Raw genomic sequence first — 16,953 nt, 5'->3', positions numbered from 1 at the left:
GCACCATTTACATCATCAAAACACAGTGCGATGAAGACTGTGCAATACTTCACAACAAAAAACAGCTTTCGATGAGTGTGACGTCATAACGGTTTACATTAGGTTTGCGTGAGCATTTGCCAGTGGGCTCAAGCACATGCGCAGTTGAATCGCGTATGAGCAGTACCTTGTCCCACTTCTGGCTGCTTGAAGTGCGGCTGTTAGCTGTATCAGCAGTAGCAACAAGTAGTGAGATGCGATCTGGAAAAATTTTTCTTGAGCAGCCAGATTAGCATATGCGCAGAGCAATCCGAGTTGGAGGGGGGAGGGATGTAGTCTCCACATGACCTGTGTTTATGTTTAGTGATATTGCACCTTCCTCTTCATTTACAGCTGTCGTCAAATGAAAACAAAATGGATTTCTTTGACGGGGAGCTATCAAGTGAATTGAAATACATTCTCATAATTATGGAAGGCTAAAATATGTTGTTAGTTTGCTTTTTGATTTTAGTTTCAGGTTTGTGGCAGTCAGGCATTGATTGCCTTCCAGAACAGGGAAGTTATTTTTGTCAGTTTGCTAAAGAAATTTGGGTTTTGTTAATCTTTTCTGCAGAGACAGTCTGTTTATTTGAAACAATGTTGTCTAGTGTCAACTATTTGCTGGATTTAAAGTGCACATTTTTATCTTCTGGGATGTATATTATCCCATAATAAATAACCAAACATGAGATAATACAGTAGTGGTACTCCAAGAAAATTTGCATCCCAAGAAACATGCTGCAAAGCTTAATATTAGGTTAGGGCCTACTTCTTTGTAAATCTGGACGTACAAATGTGCAAGTGAAGCTGAATTATGCATTTTAGTATGGCTTATGAAATTGTAGTGTCCTCTGAGGTCCTATTTCGTTTATGATGTAATGTAAGATCTCTTAATGCCATATGCAGATGAACATATGAGCTTATTACGTCATCGTAGCTGCGCAAGCACTGTAACACTGTTCTATGGGCTCTCTGACAACTGCTGAAAGGAATTCTAACAGGTCGCAGGAAAATATTGCAAATGGTGGCTTGAAAAGCATTACTTTCAAAGTAAATGTCTTTTTATAGAAGATAAAATATGTTACATGAGTGAATGTGCTTTAAGCTTCTTAAATCACAGAGCGTTTGATTCTCATTTAAAGCTTAACACATTGAGAACCAGCCACTTAGAAGAATTTCAATCCTAGAAGACCAGACATTTATATAATTATTTAATAATATTGTGAAAAGGAAAGGTGCTACTCACCATACAGTGGATATGCTGAGTTACAGAAAGCCGCAACAAAAAGACTCTCACAATTAAAGCTTTTGGCCATTAAGGCCGTAGTCAACAATAGACAACAGTCACACATGCACACACACTTGCAAACGCAACTCAAACACACATGACTGCAGTCTGTCAACTGAATCCACCAATGTAATTATAAAAAAAGTGAAAGCTTACCTTTTCTTCATATCACTTAACACTGATGTTGCTATTGGCTGACATCATCACGTGTTCTATGCTCTGAATACCTGCTATCATCAGCTGGCAAGATCATGTGGCATGAGCTATGACTGGCTTGCAAAAGCACATTGCAATCTCGATTTCTGTTCTTCAAAAACTGATGTGCTGTGTTTGATGGAATTAGATTATCTATATTCCTGATATGATAAAACACAGTGTACATGTTCGTATGCATCAAAAGATCTTTTCAGAACGCCGTTTTTTTCTAAAGTGGTGGGAAGTTCTATGCCGGTGTGTAAAACTTTAACCATTCAAAGGATTGATAAATTTTACAGTTCTGAAAGATAATACACTGTCATGCAACACAGAAAAAGTGTGTTTTCACCTGGGAAAAAAGTGTTTTTCATGGGGCAAACAGGGAATTTTTTTCATTGTCCACGTATACATGCTGTCCTGAAATGTTACCAGAGAATGACTGGCTGGAAGGGGAGGAGGATCATAGTTGGAGGGATTGAAACTGTTTTAAACAAGGTTCTGTATGAGGCTCTGGTTACTGGTTGTCAGTGGGATGTGTGGCATAATAATGTTTCTGATGTAGAGATTGACTAAAGGACAGAAGGTTCTTTACGAGTCTGGTAAAGTTGAACTTATGTTTAGGGCTGGAGATGAGATCTTTAGAAAGTACTGAGACTTTGCAGGGGTTAGGAATTTGAAAGGAAGGTTGTCAACAATGTTACAGGATGAGTGTTTATGAATGTGTGTCTCATGGAGGGTGGAGGAAGTTGTTGGGGAGCTGGAAGATGGAGTAAGTGAAAAAGACATGGTCGGTGTGTTTTGAGGAGTTGAAGGTGTGAGAGGGCATTAGATCAGAGGAGTATGATCTTTCTTCACTATAGGTAATCCCATGTGGGTGTAGGACAGGAGTAACAGAGACAGCTTTCTCGGATGATGCTGGGAACTCTGTTCCAACTATCAAAGGGCAAGCATTTCTCTAGCATTCAGGAAGTTTCGTCACAGAATAAAAAGGATTTTGTGAAAGAAGTTGAGACAGTAAAGTATGTTGTGAGCCTGGATAGTATGGTGATGAGGAACCAGATAGGTGAGAGTGAGGTACTCACGGAATTGGGAAGGGTGAATGTTTCTAATTGTACACCTGGGCGCAGACTGTTCTCATCATACTCTGAAGCGAAGGATATCTTACCCACATAATCCAAAGTTGTGATCTGCTGCCCACCCAACCTACCAAATATTACAATTATGTTCCCAGTCCTACACCTCGTAGGTTATTCCCTCGTGATTGACACAGGTGCAAGACCTGTCCCATAAACCATCTCCCACATGCCCCATAAACCATCTCCCATCACAGTCCAGTCACAAGCATTTACTGCACTATAAAAGGGCACATGTGAAAGCAGCTGTTATATATATCTGTTAAGCTGCAACTACTGGTGAGCAATCTATGCGGGCATAACAAGCAATCGTTTGCTCGCAGGAATGGCCACTGTCAAACAGTGGCAAGCAGCAAATTTGACCATCCAGTTTCAAACATGCTGCACACTACACGTAAAACTTAAACAGCTGCTTCTCTATGCGAGCCATTCGTTTACTTTCTTCCAGCACTAGTTTCTCTGAACCACACAGGTGGGGATTGTTTACAGCTTATATCCTGCACTCCAGCAATCCCCCTGGCCTAAACCTCTGCTAACCTGTTTCTTATGGCCCCCCTTAGCCTATCCCTTCTGTCCACACCGCTCCTTATCCACCCTCCTCTCATGTGGACATTGACCCCCTTTTCTCCACTTCCAACCCCCCCCCCCCCCCCCCCACCTTCAATTTCTATTCCTCGTACTTCCTCTCTTCCCTCTCTGCCTCCTTCCTTACCTCCACTTTCATCTACTTTCTGCATCAGAGTAGCTTACACAGAAGACAACTCTTACTCTAGAACTTCCACGTCGTACAGTTTTGAGAGTTCATGCAGATTGTTGGATGTGGGATCCTGAGGGACGTTTGTTATTGTAACTATTCATACTTCGTCATTGTAGCGGCTAGGTTCCATGTCAAATACTTCACTGAAACAAATGTTTTATTGCCTTAATATTGCTGTTTTCTGTCCGCTTAAGATTAAATGGAGAAAACTTGCTAAATATGTTGGTGACACATTCCTTACATCTCTGTATGGGCCCACATACCTCTCCTGCTTAGTCAGAAAGAAGTTCCCTTCTCTTCCCTGCCTTCCTCCTAGAGTCCATTTTTGTCACTTTCTTTGCATCAACATTCCTGATTTCTCCACTTTTACATCCTCCCTTCTGTTTTCCCAACTGAAGAAACTGTGCTTCAGGTTTTCTTTCTAATACTCTTTGACACGTAGACTCAACTGTTACATCAGAAGAATTATTTTCCTAATGTATGTCTACTTTTTTTGTTGTAGCCGAATGCGGTTTTGGAGTTGACTTCAGAGAGAAAATCGGATGGAGCCAAAATACAAATTCATATCAAGTTTGTGGGGGACTTAGCCTTAGGAGATTATCATTATCTCCAATTTTTCAACATTCTGATGCGTAAATGTTTGGGGTCGCTCAAACTGCAGTTAGTCGGACGGAACTACTTTGATGCAGCTGCCAGAGTAAGTAGCACTATGTGGTAAGGACAGTATTTAATCATCTGGATATAGTAGTTACAATATTACCTTTCTTTCTTTCTCTCTTTTTTTTAGATAAGTGTCAAGGAGTATAGATTGGAACTTTGGCCTGGTTATATCACGTCCATCCGACAGCATGAGAATAGTATTCTCATGAATTCAGAAATTAATTTCAAAGTTATGCGCCAGGATACGGTTCTCCATATTTACACAGAAATATGTGACAAAGAAAGGGATTACCAGGTTTGTATAACAAGAAGATAGAAATGTAAGTTATTGTAACTAGAGCAGCTTTAAGAAAGTGAACTGGTTAAAATTTTTTTTTTATGATCTACATAAGGGTGAACTATACTATATTCTTGTTTTGTCTGTAGGCAGCTTTCAAGAAAGCCATTGTTGGAGTCATCGTTATGACACCTTATAACAATAGAACATACAGAATTGATGATGTTGACTTTTCCAAGACCCCTACACACAGGTTTGCAAAGAAAACTGGTGAAGAGATTACGTACAAAGACTATTTCAAACAAGTAAGTCTGGTAATTTAACTGCGATGTTAAAGTAATGACAATATACAAAAACAGTTTTTACTGCAATCCTTCACTACTTCTGTAGAAATATGACCTAACTATACGTGGAGACCGCCAGCCTCTGTTGGTGTCCAGATCGAAACCGCGGGAGAGAAGAGCTGGCCAAGCAGACTTAATATATCTTGTACCAGAGTTGTGCAAAATGACTGGGATCAGTGATGATATGCGTGCAAATTTCCACCTCATGCGTGCTCTTGCAGATCACACGAGAGTAGCACCAGAGGCACGTATACAGAAGCTGCTTCAGTTCAACGAGAGATTGTATAAGGAGCCAGAGGTAATATTTGTTTATTAGTTATGTCTGTTAAGAAAATTTACTAAAATGAAAGCAGATTTTTGAATGCTAAACACTTACCCTTTGACTGCTGCATACATGTTGCTACTTTGTGTTAAATGGTATGTCATTGGGTCATATGAATGAAAAAGAGAATATACTCCAGAGTAGATTCTCAAAGCAAAAGAACATTGTCTGAGAAAGTTCTCAATTTCGTACGAATAAAAAATTTGAAGCATAGTTTCTGATGAGGCGATTCCTCCTTACTGCCTCCCCTCCTTTTCGAGCAGGTTTCTGGTGTGTCGTCTGCCGTATCCGGCAAACGATGCATGCGTAATGTTACATTTCATTCTACTCGGTCAAACAGGCAAACTATTCAGTGCACAAATACTTAACTGGCATCAGTGTGTTATGGAAGAGTTGCAGATTTACTTTTATGCGCAGCAACAAATTATTAGGGAGATTACGGACATTTTGCAAAAATGTGTTTTCTTGCGATGTTACCAAATTTTTGACGTGAGGGGAAACTTTTTTGCTATTGAAGTTAGGAGAATACATGCAAACAAAATCTTAAAATCGCTTAACATTTTCATCTTCTACAAACTGGAACTCTCAGTTTTCTAAAATGAGATAATTTTTGTTAAATATGGTGCATAATGGTCTGCTTGCGTGTCAAGTACGTAAGTGGTCGCCCCTGCTGTTTGTTAAGAGAAACAGATAGTTACATCTGTAATAAATGTAAAAAACCGAGGTATCTGACTCGGATGCCAAGCATCCAGCGCACATTGGTATATCGATTATTCATATGATTTTGAAACGCGTCCCTGTTGGTTTCTGAGCATTTTTGAATGCATTCTAAGTTGCTTTCTGAATGAATCATAATTTGATTTTTGAATAGTGCATAGTGTATGTGATAGCTCTGTCGGGGGAATCCTCGTCACATCTACAAATATACTTTCCTGCAGACAAAAGGGGATGGGGCTATACAAGCAGAGTAAAGCAAATGGATGTTTTATGTAGTTGATTGAGTTTGCGATGCCAGCGTTGCTAAAATTACTAGTGAAATCCATAGATTCAGACTACCAGAGTGAAAATAAACGACTAACAGGAATAACAGATCGGAAAGATTATGTATTATCTTCTTGGTGTGTCCAAGAAAATGAAATTTTGACAGAAAATTTTTGGCCAGATCGCTGCACTAATAAGGGCGAATTTTTCAGTGCCCGGCTAGCAGCCGCTTAAGTTCTACTCTGGAAGCAGCACGGAAAATGCATTGCACAAACATGTAACAGCACCTAGCTGGCGAATAATCCCGAGATAACCAAACTGGTGATTCTGGCAAGGTTAATGAAGTTAACTGGCAAGTAAGTTTTGACAGTGGCAGGAATAGTTTCAGAATTACTGATGACAAGATTGCTTGTTAGAACGAGGAAGGAGAAGAACGGGGACATACAAAAATTATGGAAGAAAATGACGATTCCAAATTTATATAAAATTTCGTACTATTACTTTTCGATCTCGTGCTAGAGAAGCTGGAGCATATGAATGAAATGTGAAACTATTTCCTAACATGAAGCCTTTTGCTTGTAGTAGGCTTAATAGGCATTTTATATTGGTAATTTGTGAATTGTCAATCTGTCGTGTTATAAAAATGACCATTAGTGCCAAAACAGTCTCGTTTATTTGGTGTGTGTTAAAATTGCTGCAATATTAGAAAGGCATATTTTGTTTTATGTAGGAGCCAATGACAAAATAGACGTAATCAGATTGAGAAACCACACCAGCCTTGGGTACTATTTGTACTAATAGCTTTTTCAGTATTAGACAGTGATATTTCGATTTTTCATTTAGCAAAACATTTGAGGAATTTTGATGTGATAAGATTCTTCTGCCGAAAGGAAAGCAGACCATGTAAAGCTGGTGCAAGATTAGAGAGAAAGAAATGCTGGGTGCTAGGGATTGAAGAAATGTGTACTGTCTTCCTTGTCTCTTAAACAGCAAGTCATTAGCTAATAGGCAATAAAAAGTGCAAATTTTCTGAAGAGTTATTGTTCTCTCGATCACAAATAATTCCATCCAGTATTCATTGCGAGTTTTCTTTTCCTTTTAAAGAAGGAGGGCAGGATGTGAGCCTAGACTGGGAGCAGGAGGGGCACGACAGGACATTTTAATTTCCACTGTTGTGAATATAGTTTGATGGCATCCATTACAAAATATGCACATACACGTTTCAATTCCACAGAGTGAAATAGTGATGTGCGTTAGAAGAATGCTGTGTGAAAAGGTGTGGCACTGCACTTTGGCACACTAAAGACCAAATAACATGTCGTATGTTTCCTTGAACACATATGTTTTATGTATCAGACTATTCAGAAAGATGTGCACTACAAAATAAACATATTTTTGAAAATTAGATTTTTTTAAAATTTAGACGCCCTGTGTCAAATGCTCGAGGGAGGGGGGAGGGGGGGGTGCCCCTATCTAGTATTACCCGAAGTATCGTCGATCCGGGGCTGACGCACAGAGCAGTCTTGAGTTACAGTGCGAAAGTGGGTAGTCTCCACATGACCCACATTTAAATTTAGTGATTTTGCTGTTTCCTCTTTGTTTACTGTTCTCACGTCAAATGAAAACAAAATGGATTCCTGTGGCTGGGAGCTATCAAGTGAATTAAAACACACTCACTTAATTATGTAAGGCTAAAATATGTTATTAGTTTCAGATTTTATTTTATTTTCACCTTTCTGACAGTCGAGCATTAATTGCCTTGCAGAATAATAAAGTTATTTTTGTTGATTTGTTAAAGAAGTTTGGCTTTTATTAATATTTTCTGCTGAGGAAGTCAATGTAATAAGTCCTGAAAGTCTTTTCGGGTTTGCTACCGGATCCTAAAATCAACTCTATTCTATATTTTTCAAGGATATGGCACTTGAGGACTTCGACTTTGCAACCAACATGCCTCTGGAGGTATGTAGATGATAGGTTTTTCGTCTGGCCACATGGACTTCCTACTCTGCACAGATTTTTGAACCACTTGAACTGTCTTCATCCCAGCATTAAATTTACTGTGGAGTTTGAAAGTGATGGTATGCTTCCATTCTTGGACGTCATGGTTTACAATAAACCATATGGTATTCTGGGACATAGTGTTCACTGAAAGCCAATGCACACTGATCAGTATGTGCTTGCTAAGTGTTTTCATCCACCACACGAATGCAGTGGCGTTCTTACCTTGCATATTTGATGGCTGTTTTTTAGGAAAATGGATACTCTGAATGGAGTTTGCACCATCCCCGGAGGCGCATGAAGAGGAGCATAGATCGCTGGCCTTTATTCCTTATGCAGGGGGCATATTGTTTAAGACTGGAAGAATTTGAAGGAGTTTCAACATTGTGTGTTTCATCCACCTTCCAAGATTAGGTCACTACTCAGGTCTGTGAAAGGTGGTTTGGGGCTTAGGAAGCCTGGCTTATATAAAATTCAGTGTCAGTGTGGGAAGGCTTACATTGGCCACTAGATTCACAGGTTCAGGACAGGTGTGTGGAACATTGCTGTCATACGAGGCTGCAATGGCCAGAAAAATCAGCAGTAGCAGAACATTGCTTAAATGAGTGACATGGGATGAAATTGGACAAAACTGTGATAGTTGCTAACACTTCTGGTTTTTGGAACAGTATCTATAAAGAGGCAATTGAAAAATTGGGTCGGCAGATTATTTTATTAATACAGACAATGCGTTTCCTGTTAGCAGGACGGGGAACCCTGTACTATCCTGCATCAACACAAAATCTTCTTTGGTGCAACCTGTCAGAGTATTGGAAAATAGTCTAAGTGCAATATGTCTTCGCTGCAGGTGTTCTATTTATGGCGGTGTCACCTGCTCCGTCTTGGAGGCCAGCAACTGTGGTGAGCGGCACAGGTGCCATGTTTGGTATGGAGGCCTATACAGGACATCAATTTGCAGCCTTGGCATCAATTCTTGGCGGGACCCAGTGGCAGCAGCAGCAGTAGCATTATCCTGAAGGTGGTGAACAGTTGAAGCTGCGAAATATTGAATTGAGTTGATTTTAGGATCCAGCAGCAAACACGAAGAGACTTGATAGACGAAATATACCATGTTAGGTTTGCAAAGTCGACATGTCGAATACTTGCTTTGTTTGTGTCAGCCAGTCAGCCCTTGAGCTGGCCTACAGATCTATCAGCCTGTCGCCATGAAAATTATAAAAATGTCATAGAGTAAACATGGAGATAAAAATTCTCACAAGGGAGGATCTGATATGCGGGTCACAGATTTCGATCAAGTTTTGCAGTGACGTTCTACATTGAAAATAAAGAGAAATCTTTGAGCTTTTTGCTAGACAATCCATATTTTTAGAGGAAATAAAAAATTCGAGGTCATGTCTGATAACGAAAAACAGTATTTTCATTGCTACATATTGAAAGATCCTCTAAAAACATTTTTTTATTAATTCTGTAGAATATGGTGTCTTGAGTTAAACCTTTCACGGGCCGTGGGGGATATATTTCCCACCAAGTCTGTTTCTTTATAGAATTTAAAGGAATATATATTACCACTTCTGTACACTCCTGGCTTCTAGTGGCAGTGAGCTGCACCAGCTGTAGTTTGTTTGTTGTGAAATATAGCAGTCAGGACTGTGAGAAGTATATATCCCACCAAATGATAGTGTTTTAATGGTTCTTGGTACATACGGTTACCATCAAAGTGGTTTGTGGAAGGGGCTTGGGAAGTACATTTAACACAAAATTAATCTGTCATTTATGGTCCTTCGGAATTATACTTACCACCAACTTAGGAGTATCCCAAAGCTCATGGGAATATGTCTTACCACCTCTGTCTATGCCTGATGTCATGTGGTAGTACACTGCACCAGGTGTATTAAAACTGCTACAACTGTTGTTGGAACACATCACTTCACTTCTGCAATATCCATTGTGTCCTGTATCAAATGGCTCTGAGCACTATGGGACTCAACTGCTGAGGTCATTAGTCCCCTAGAACTTAGAACTAGTTAAACCTAACTAACCTAAGGACATCACAAACATCCATGCCCGAGGCAGGATTCGAACCTGCGACCGTAGCGGTCTTGCGGTTCCAGACTGCAGCGCCTTTAACCGCACGGCCACTTCGGCCGGCCTGTCCTGTATCAGCGCATAATTATATTGTGTGACAAAGTTTTCGGGATTGCAGAATTGTTTTCACTTTGTAGTAAGTAAATTTAAATATGAGTAAAATATTTATTTTAAATAAAGTAAAAAAAAAAAAAAATCGAGAACTGTTCATTATTTTGTACATGTGTGGCAACACACAACAGCTCACAAAATGGAAGTCGGAAATCCATTTGCCACCATAGTTTTAATACCTCATAAAAGTGCGAAGTTTTTTGGTCCTAAATCACAAAAATGAAATTATCAAACAATAAATACTGCCGCAGAAGTAGTTGAGTAGCACAGTCACTGTGGTGTAGTGGTTATTATACTAGACTATTGAATGGAGGGTTGTGAGTTCAAAACTCACCTGAACTGTAAAATTTTAGTTTCTATATTCGGTTCGAGGACATTCTAGAAGTATCTGCAAATGTCAAAAATCATTGTTCTGGAATGTTCTGTAACTGTGTATATACCGTATGTGTTCAGGCCGGAGGCAGTTCACTCTGCGCTCTTGTATCTGCAACTGCTGAATAAACCTTCATTATGTGAAGTTAGTGTTTGCCATTCATCTAATTAAACCTACTTCTACGTGACATTATTCTTGTAGAGACGCTGGTTAGTGGAACTTGTGATAGTGCACATTGATGACCCAGTGGCTCCCATCAGGCCACGACAGAGCTGCCATTTGCGTGGCGCAGAGTTCGAGCCATATTCAACAGATCGCAATCTATCAGAGACAGAAAAAGACATTACGATGACACCAACTGTGTGCCACCACATGAGACATTCTTCCGATGGCCAAGATCCGATGGTTGAAGATATATGAGCATGTAGCCAAATTTAACAAATGGGATGACACCGTGTGTTTGACTAATGTATTTTTCTACTTGGAGGGCACTGCCAAGCAATGGTATGAAAACAAGGAGGAGAAGTTAACAAGCTGGGAAGTATTCCAGGCGGAACTGCACAAGTATTTTGCCGACACAATATGACAGAAGTGCTAGGCTGAAGATAAATTACAGTGCAGGGCATAGTATCCAGGAGAAAGTATAGCATCCTACATTCAAGATGTCTTGGACCTGTGTAAAATAGTGGATGCTAGAATGGAGGAGGAAGATAAGGGTGCACATCTCATGAAGGGTGTTGCTGAGGACATGTATCAAGCCCTACTGCTGAAGGAGGTTCCGACAGCAGACGACTTCATAAAATGGTGCCAATATATCGAGACAATGCATCGAAAAAGAACTACAATGTAGAAGTTTGAACTGCTTCAAAATGTCGTATCCGTGTCTATGATGGAAGAAGGAACTGATTTCGTAAGTGTTCTTAGTCAGATAGTGAGAGAGGAAGTTCAGAAGGCACTTGGATTGCACGATGAGCAAAAAACCGAGATGCTTCAAGAGGTCGTAAGGGAAGAAGTGGAACAGAAATTGAACCCAATCTCTCATCCTTCATTTTCCTTTGAAACGGTGAAAAAGTAGAGACGCAGGTGGAGCTACATTCCTACAAAGCCGCATGAGGAACCTTCTTTGGGCACCAAGGAAGACTGACGTCTGGAGAAACCAGGATAACCAACCACTATGTTTCCACTGTGAACGACCGGGACATGTGGTGCGCTATTGTCGAGAAAGGCAGCGGATATTTGATGACGCCTGCTCGAGAAGACAGCAGACCGATCTTAGCCGACGTCAACTCCGGGACGACGAAGATGAACAAGATGATGTGGGTGCAGGATGATGTAGGTCACCATTGCCGCAAGCTAGCCGCTGGAGAGGATGCTCCCCAACACACCGATCAAGGTCTTCATTGCTGTTTAGAAGCTCCAGCCAATCACCTAGCCGCCGTAACCTAGAAAACTAAAGGGTGCGACCGTCCTTGGAAGTGAGGCCACTGAAGAGAAAAAATCCTCCGCCGTTGATCACTAAAAAAATGATAGGCAACCACATAGATATCCTTATGGATGGCTGACCAGCCCAAGCTCTTGCAGACTCTGGAGCATCATATTCAGTCATTTCGGAGAAGTACCATTGCCAGTTGCAGAAAACCGTATTCATAGACAACAAAACATCTCGGCTGAAGGTGGCTAATGGGAAATACGTAAAACCTACAGTAAGATGTGTCATTTGTGTGAGTATAAGTGGCCATACAGAGTACTGAGAATTCATCTTCTTGCAAGAATGTAGTCCTGACGTCATTCTTGGATGGGACTTTTTGATAGCTTCTCAGACAATTATAGAGTGCGATCGCTTGAAGATTATGCTAGATGAAATGAGATACTGTAGACAGGAAGATGCTCATCCGAGTGCGGAGACTGTGTGCTGGATGAAGCGGTCATTCCTGCAGTCAGCACTACAAAGGTAACTGTCATCTATCATGCCATGCATCAACACATGGATCTTGTAGTGCAATGCAAGAGAAGCATACCACTGAAGAATAGCTTGGTCATCCCAGCCTCTGTCGTCTCATTTAAGAATGGATTCGGTGAATTGTGGGTAATTAACTGTCGCCGAGAACCATAGAGCCTTCCAAGACGCATGTGTGTAGTAAACGCAGAGCCGTTAATTGCCAAACAGGTGAGCATCATAGAAACATCCCATGCTGACTCTGTGGGCGAAATTGGCTCTACCACTAAGAGACAAGATCTCCTAGCTCGACTATCACCAGATTTCACTAAGCAACAGAAGCATCTAAGTGCCATTCTTCAAGAGTTCTCTGAATGCTTCAATCCACAGGTGAAGAGCAAATTAGACAAATTGACAGTGAAGCACCATCTTAGCATTGGAGACCATCAACCAATGAGCCAGAGAGCATACCATGTGTAAGCAACGGAACGTCGAATAATTTGCGACGAGGTAGAGATGATGAAGAAGGAAATCATTCAGCCTTCACAGAGCCCATGGTCGTCACCAGCAGTTCTAGTCGGGAAGGAGGATGGCAGTTGGTGCTTTTGTGTTGATTACAGGAAGCTTAATAAGATAACTAAAAAGGACATTTACTCTCTTCCATGAATTGATGATACACTAGATTGTCTGAAGGGTGCTAAGTTTTTCTCAACCATTGACATGTACTCGGGATACTGGCAAATTGAAGTAGATGAGGCTGATCATGAGAACTGTATTCATTACCCCTGAGGGCCTGTTTGAGTTTAAGGTAATGCTGTTTGGTTTGTGTAATGCACCAGGAACTTTTGAATGGATGATGGATAATCTTCTAAGTCAGCTGAAGTGGACAATGTGTCTTTGTAATTTAGATGACATTATAGTGTTCTCAGAGACATTTGATGAACATATAAGAAGACTGAGGGCTGTTCTTAAGTGTCGCCAACAAGGCAGACTGAAACTTAATCCAAGAAAGTGTCTCTTTGGAGCAAAAGAAATCAAAATACTTGGACACCTTGTGCCAAATGAAGGTGTGCGGCCAGACCCAGAAAAGGTGAGATCTGATGCTAAATTTATCTCGGGTGGTACTCAACAAGATTCTTTAGATGTGCTGCGAAAAGCTCTGACAGCTGACCCTGTACTTGGTCCGTATGATGAGAGAGCACTTACAGAACTACACACAGATGCCAGTGGGTATGGGATCGGTGCTGTTCTGGTGCAAATTTTGGATGGAAAACAGAAGGTTATAGCCTATGCTTCCAAGACACTTACAAAAGCAGAGAGAAACTACTCAACTACAGAAAGAGAATGTCTTGCTGTGATCTGGGCCATGTGCAGATTTCGACAGCATCTCTATGGAAGGCCATTCACAGTTGTCACAAACCATCATACACACTCCGCAATTTCTCTGGCTTCGACGAATCTGTCTAATGTCCATTTATAGATAGCTTGTAAGTTGTCAACTCCATCTCTTCCATTTCGGATGTCTGCTTCCTTTCTAGTTAACATTTAAGCTGCTCCCTTGGTCTGCAGTGTTTTAAGCTGCTCCCTTGGTCTGCAGTGTTTTAGAGTCCGATTAAGATGTTGTTTTGCCATTATATCTGTAGTTATTTTGACATTGAATAGTACTTGCTCTAAAACTTTACATCTCTTTTATACAGGCTCATATGCGAAATCTTCTTGTCCTGATTTCACAGGTGATTATGTTCATGCGCTTGGAAGTTTTGGTGATATTGCTACTTCCAACAAAATTTGGAAGAGTATTGGTTTCATTTTCATAGGCAACCTCTTAGACTTCTACTAAAGTCATTTCTTGGTGCATAATTGAAAAGTGTTGATACAGTTCATTGCTAATTGAAAGAGATCCGTCAGAAATAATGCGCTCACAGCTGGTAGTGCAAAGCCGTGGCTTTGAAATAAATTTGAGAACACTTGCACAGCGTCAGTGAGTTTAGTTTGCTCTCTTCACTCGTGTTTTCACTGGTATCTGTTAAATCATTGTCATTTTGAATTTCCTATTCCACTGCTGAACTTGAAGTTGTTGATTCTCTGCCATTTTGTAAGGTCATTTACACACTCACATCGTCTATGATGTGAAATAGTTTGATAAAGTTCTATTCGCTCGCCAAGGAGCTCTCAATGTGGAATCTCTTGATTTGTGAATTGCACTGACAGTTTAATTGGATAGCGGACTGCTCATCAGCTGAACTTGCTTGCTAGACGTGTAGAAGACACAAGCTACAGCATGAAAGTGCAACTCGAATAATAATTTTGGGCTCCTTATTATACAGGGTGCGGCAGAACCAACTAATCAGTTTCTATTGATTACCGCTGGGGCTGTGGTGGGAAAGGGCAGCGGCACGTGTTCTGCCTTTGTTCAGTCGTTGACCCCATTTCAGCAGCCAGCATGGTCTGGACCAGCGCACATTGTAGTTTCGCCGTTCACACTTATGAAAACAACAGATCTGCGATTGCTACACAACGAGCTTTTCGGCAACAGTTCAACATTCCACGCAACAATGCCATTCCTAATGCAAACACAACTCGGTCCTGGATTTGGCAGTTGGAGGAAACTGGTAGCACACTAAGAATAGATACACATGGCCAACACAGATCCATCAGAACGCCAGAAAATGTGCAGCAGGTGAGAACAGCAGTTCAGCAATCGCCGCAATGTTCTGCTCGATGACATGCTGTTGCATTGGGGATTTCAGACTGCGGCTTGAGAAGGATTCTGCAGTGCGATTTGAAGTTCCATCCTTTCAAAATAATGATTGCTCAAGAGTTATACCCAGCAGACTACGCCAACTGTCAAAATCTCTGTGAGCAAATGCTTGCTCAGATCCCTCTGAATGCAGCTTTTTTCAGTGGTGATGAGGCATATTTTCATCTTAGTGAATGCGTAAATAAGCAAAACTTCTGCTACTGGGCTGAAAATAACCCCCGAATCAATCATGGAAGACTGGAACATTCTCCTAAAGTGACAGTGTGGTGTGCCATATCACAATTTGGCGTTGTAGGGCCTTAGTTTTTGAGGAGGAAGGAGTGACCGTGACAGTGAATTCCACACGTTATGTTTCAATGTTGCAAAATTTTCTGCAACCCAGAATGGATGAGATTGTTGAAGAAAATGGACTGGGGGACTTGTGGTTCCAACAGGATGGAGCTACTGCTCACAAAGCTCTAATTTCACTTGATGTTTTGAGAGAAATGTTTCCGGGACACCTTGTCTCTTTGAGGGGTGATGTCGGGTGGCCTGCGCGGGCACCAGATTTGAGCATTTGTGACTACTTTCTTTGGGGATAACTGAAGGAAAAGGTTTTCAAAACCTGCCCTGACACCCTACCAGAGTTAAGAGCAGATTATTGACGAAGTGAATGCCATACCTGCGATATGTATGCAAGAGCTGCTCAAAACTAAAGGGATCATCTACAACAATGTATTGATGCTAATGGTCGGCCGCCATCTTGAGGACATTATATTCAAAACTAAATGAATGTAAAATGGTATATTGTACTAATTTAGAAAATAAAAACATTTTTTCTCTATATATCCAGAATTACTTTTTATTGCTCCTTAAAACTGCTTAGTCAGTTTGGCTGCATCCTGTATTAATAAAAGTTTGTTTTTGGATGATCTTTTAATTAATAACTTTGAAAATACAATTTTCTGTCACCAATTTGGTCTTGGTTTTTTTCCCAGAAACTAGGGACTGTCTACCTGACATGGGAGACAGTGGTGGAAAAATAACAGTAAGGGAATCATCTGAGGCCCTGTAATTAGAAAGAGTATACTTTAAATACTTTAAAGAGTTTAGATTTGAAACAGTCAAGTGCCAGCAGCCACGGTAATTTGAGCTCCAATTGTGTGTATTGTAGTTATTGTGGTTTAAAAGTTCATACTTTGACGTGTGTCTCATGGTGTTGGTTCTCTGTCCATCAGTGTTTTAACTGGCATGTATTGTCCTGATGAGGGTTCGCGGCCGCCTCACGCGTGCCTATGCACATGACTGACCCTGTTGAAATCCCACCACGGTTCTCTTTACCAATTGTTGAGATGGGTTGGCATGTTTACTTTGAACAAATTAAGAGTGCTTAAAGTGGGCAAACCTGTCTGAATACCATGTGCATGGAATAACGACTCCATTCTATTTTGTTTTTAGATCTTTTAATACATAGCATTGAAAATAAGAGTTTCTTTTATCAACTTGACCTCGATTTTTTTTTTTTTTTTTTCAAAAACCAGCGGGTGTCCAGCAAAAAACGAAATGTCTTTTATTTTTCAATATAGAACATCCTTCAAAAACTTGATCAAAATTGGTGATCCACGTGTTAGATGCTCCCAGTGTCAGTGTTACTTTTTACTGTCACAAACACTTTTGTGTGACCTGATGTGTGTATTGTGATTGTGTGACAGAAGGAAACAAAGCAGGCATCATG

The 16,953-nt window shown here is 40.6% G+C and overlaps 1 protein-coding gene across 1 annotated transcript in view; it reads left to right on the top strand.

The window, feature by feature from the left end:
- Positions 1-16,953, top strand: part of LOC126481136 (piwi-like protein Siwi) — a 127,554-nt gene that overhangs the window by 68,004 nt on the left and 42,597 nt on the right. The window contains exons 6-9 of the mRNA XM_050104686.1: positions 3,894-4,088; positions 4,179-4,346; positions 4,478-4,633; positions 4,719-4,970. Of these exons, the coding sequence (XP_049960643.1) occupies positions 3,894-4,088; positions 4,179-4,346; positions 4,478-4,633; positions 4,719-4,970 (771 nt within the window). The remainder of the gene's footprint in view (positions 1-3,893; positions 4,089-4,178; positions 4,347-4,477; positions 4,634-4,718; positions 4,971-16,953) is intronic.

The sequence above is a fragment of the Schistocerca serialis genome, chromosome 5 (genome assembly GCF_023864345.2).
Source record: "Schistocerca serialis cubense isolate TAMUIC-IGC-003099 chromosome 5, iqSchSeri2.2, whole genome shotgun sequence".
Classification (NCBI taxonomy): Eukaryota; Metazoa; Arthropoda; class Insecta; order Orthoptera; family Acrididae; genus Schistocerca; species Schistocerca serialis.
The sequence above is the reverse complement of the archived record's forward strand: the minus strand, read 5'-3'. Positions and strand labels throughout refer to the sequence as shown.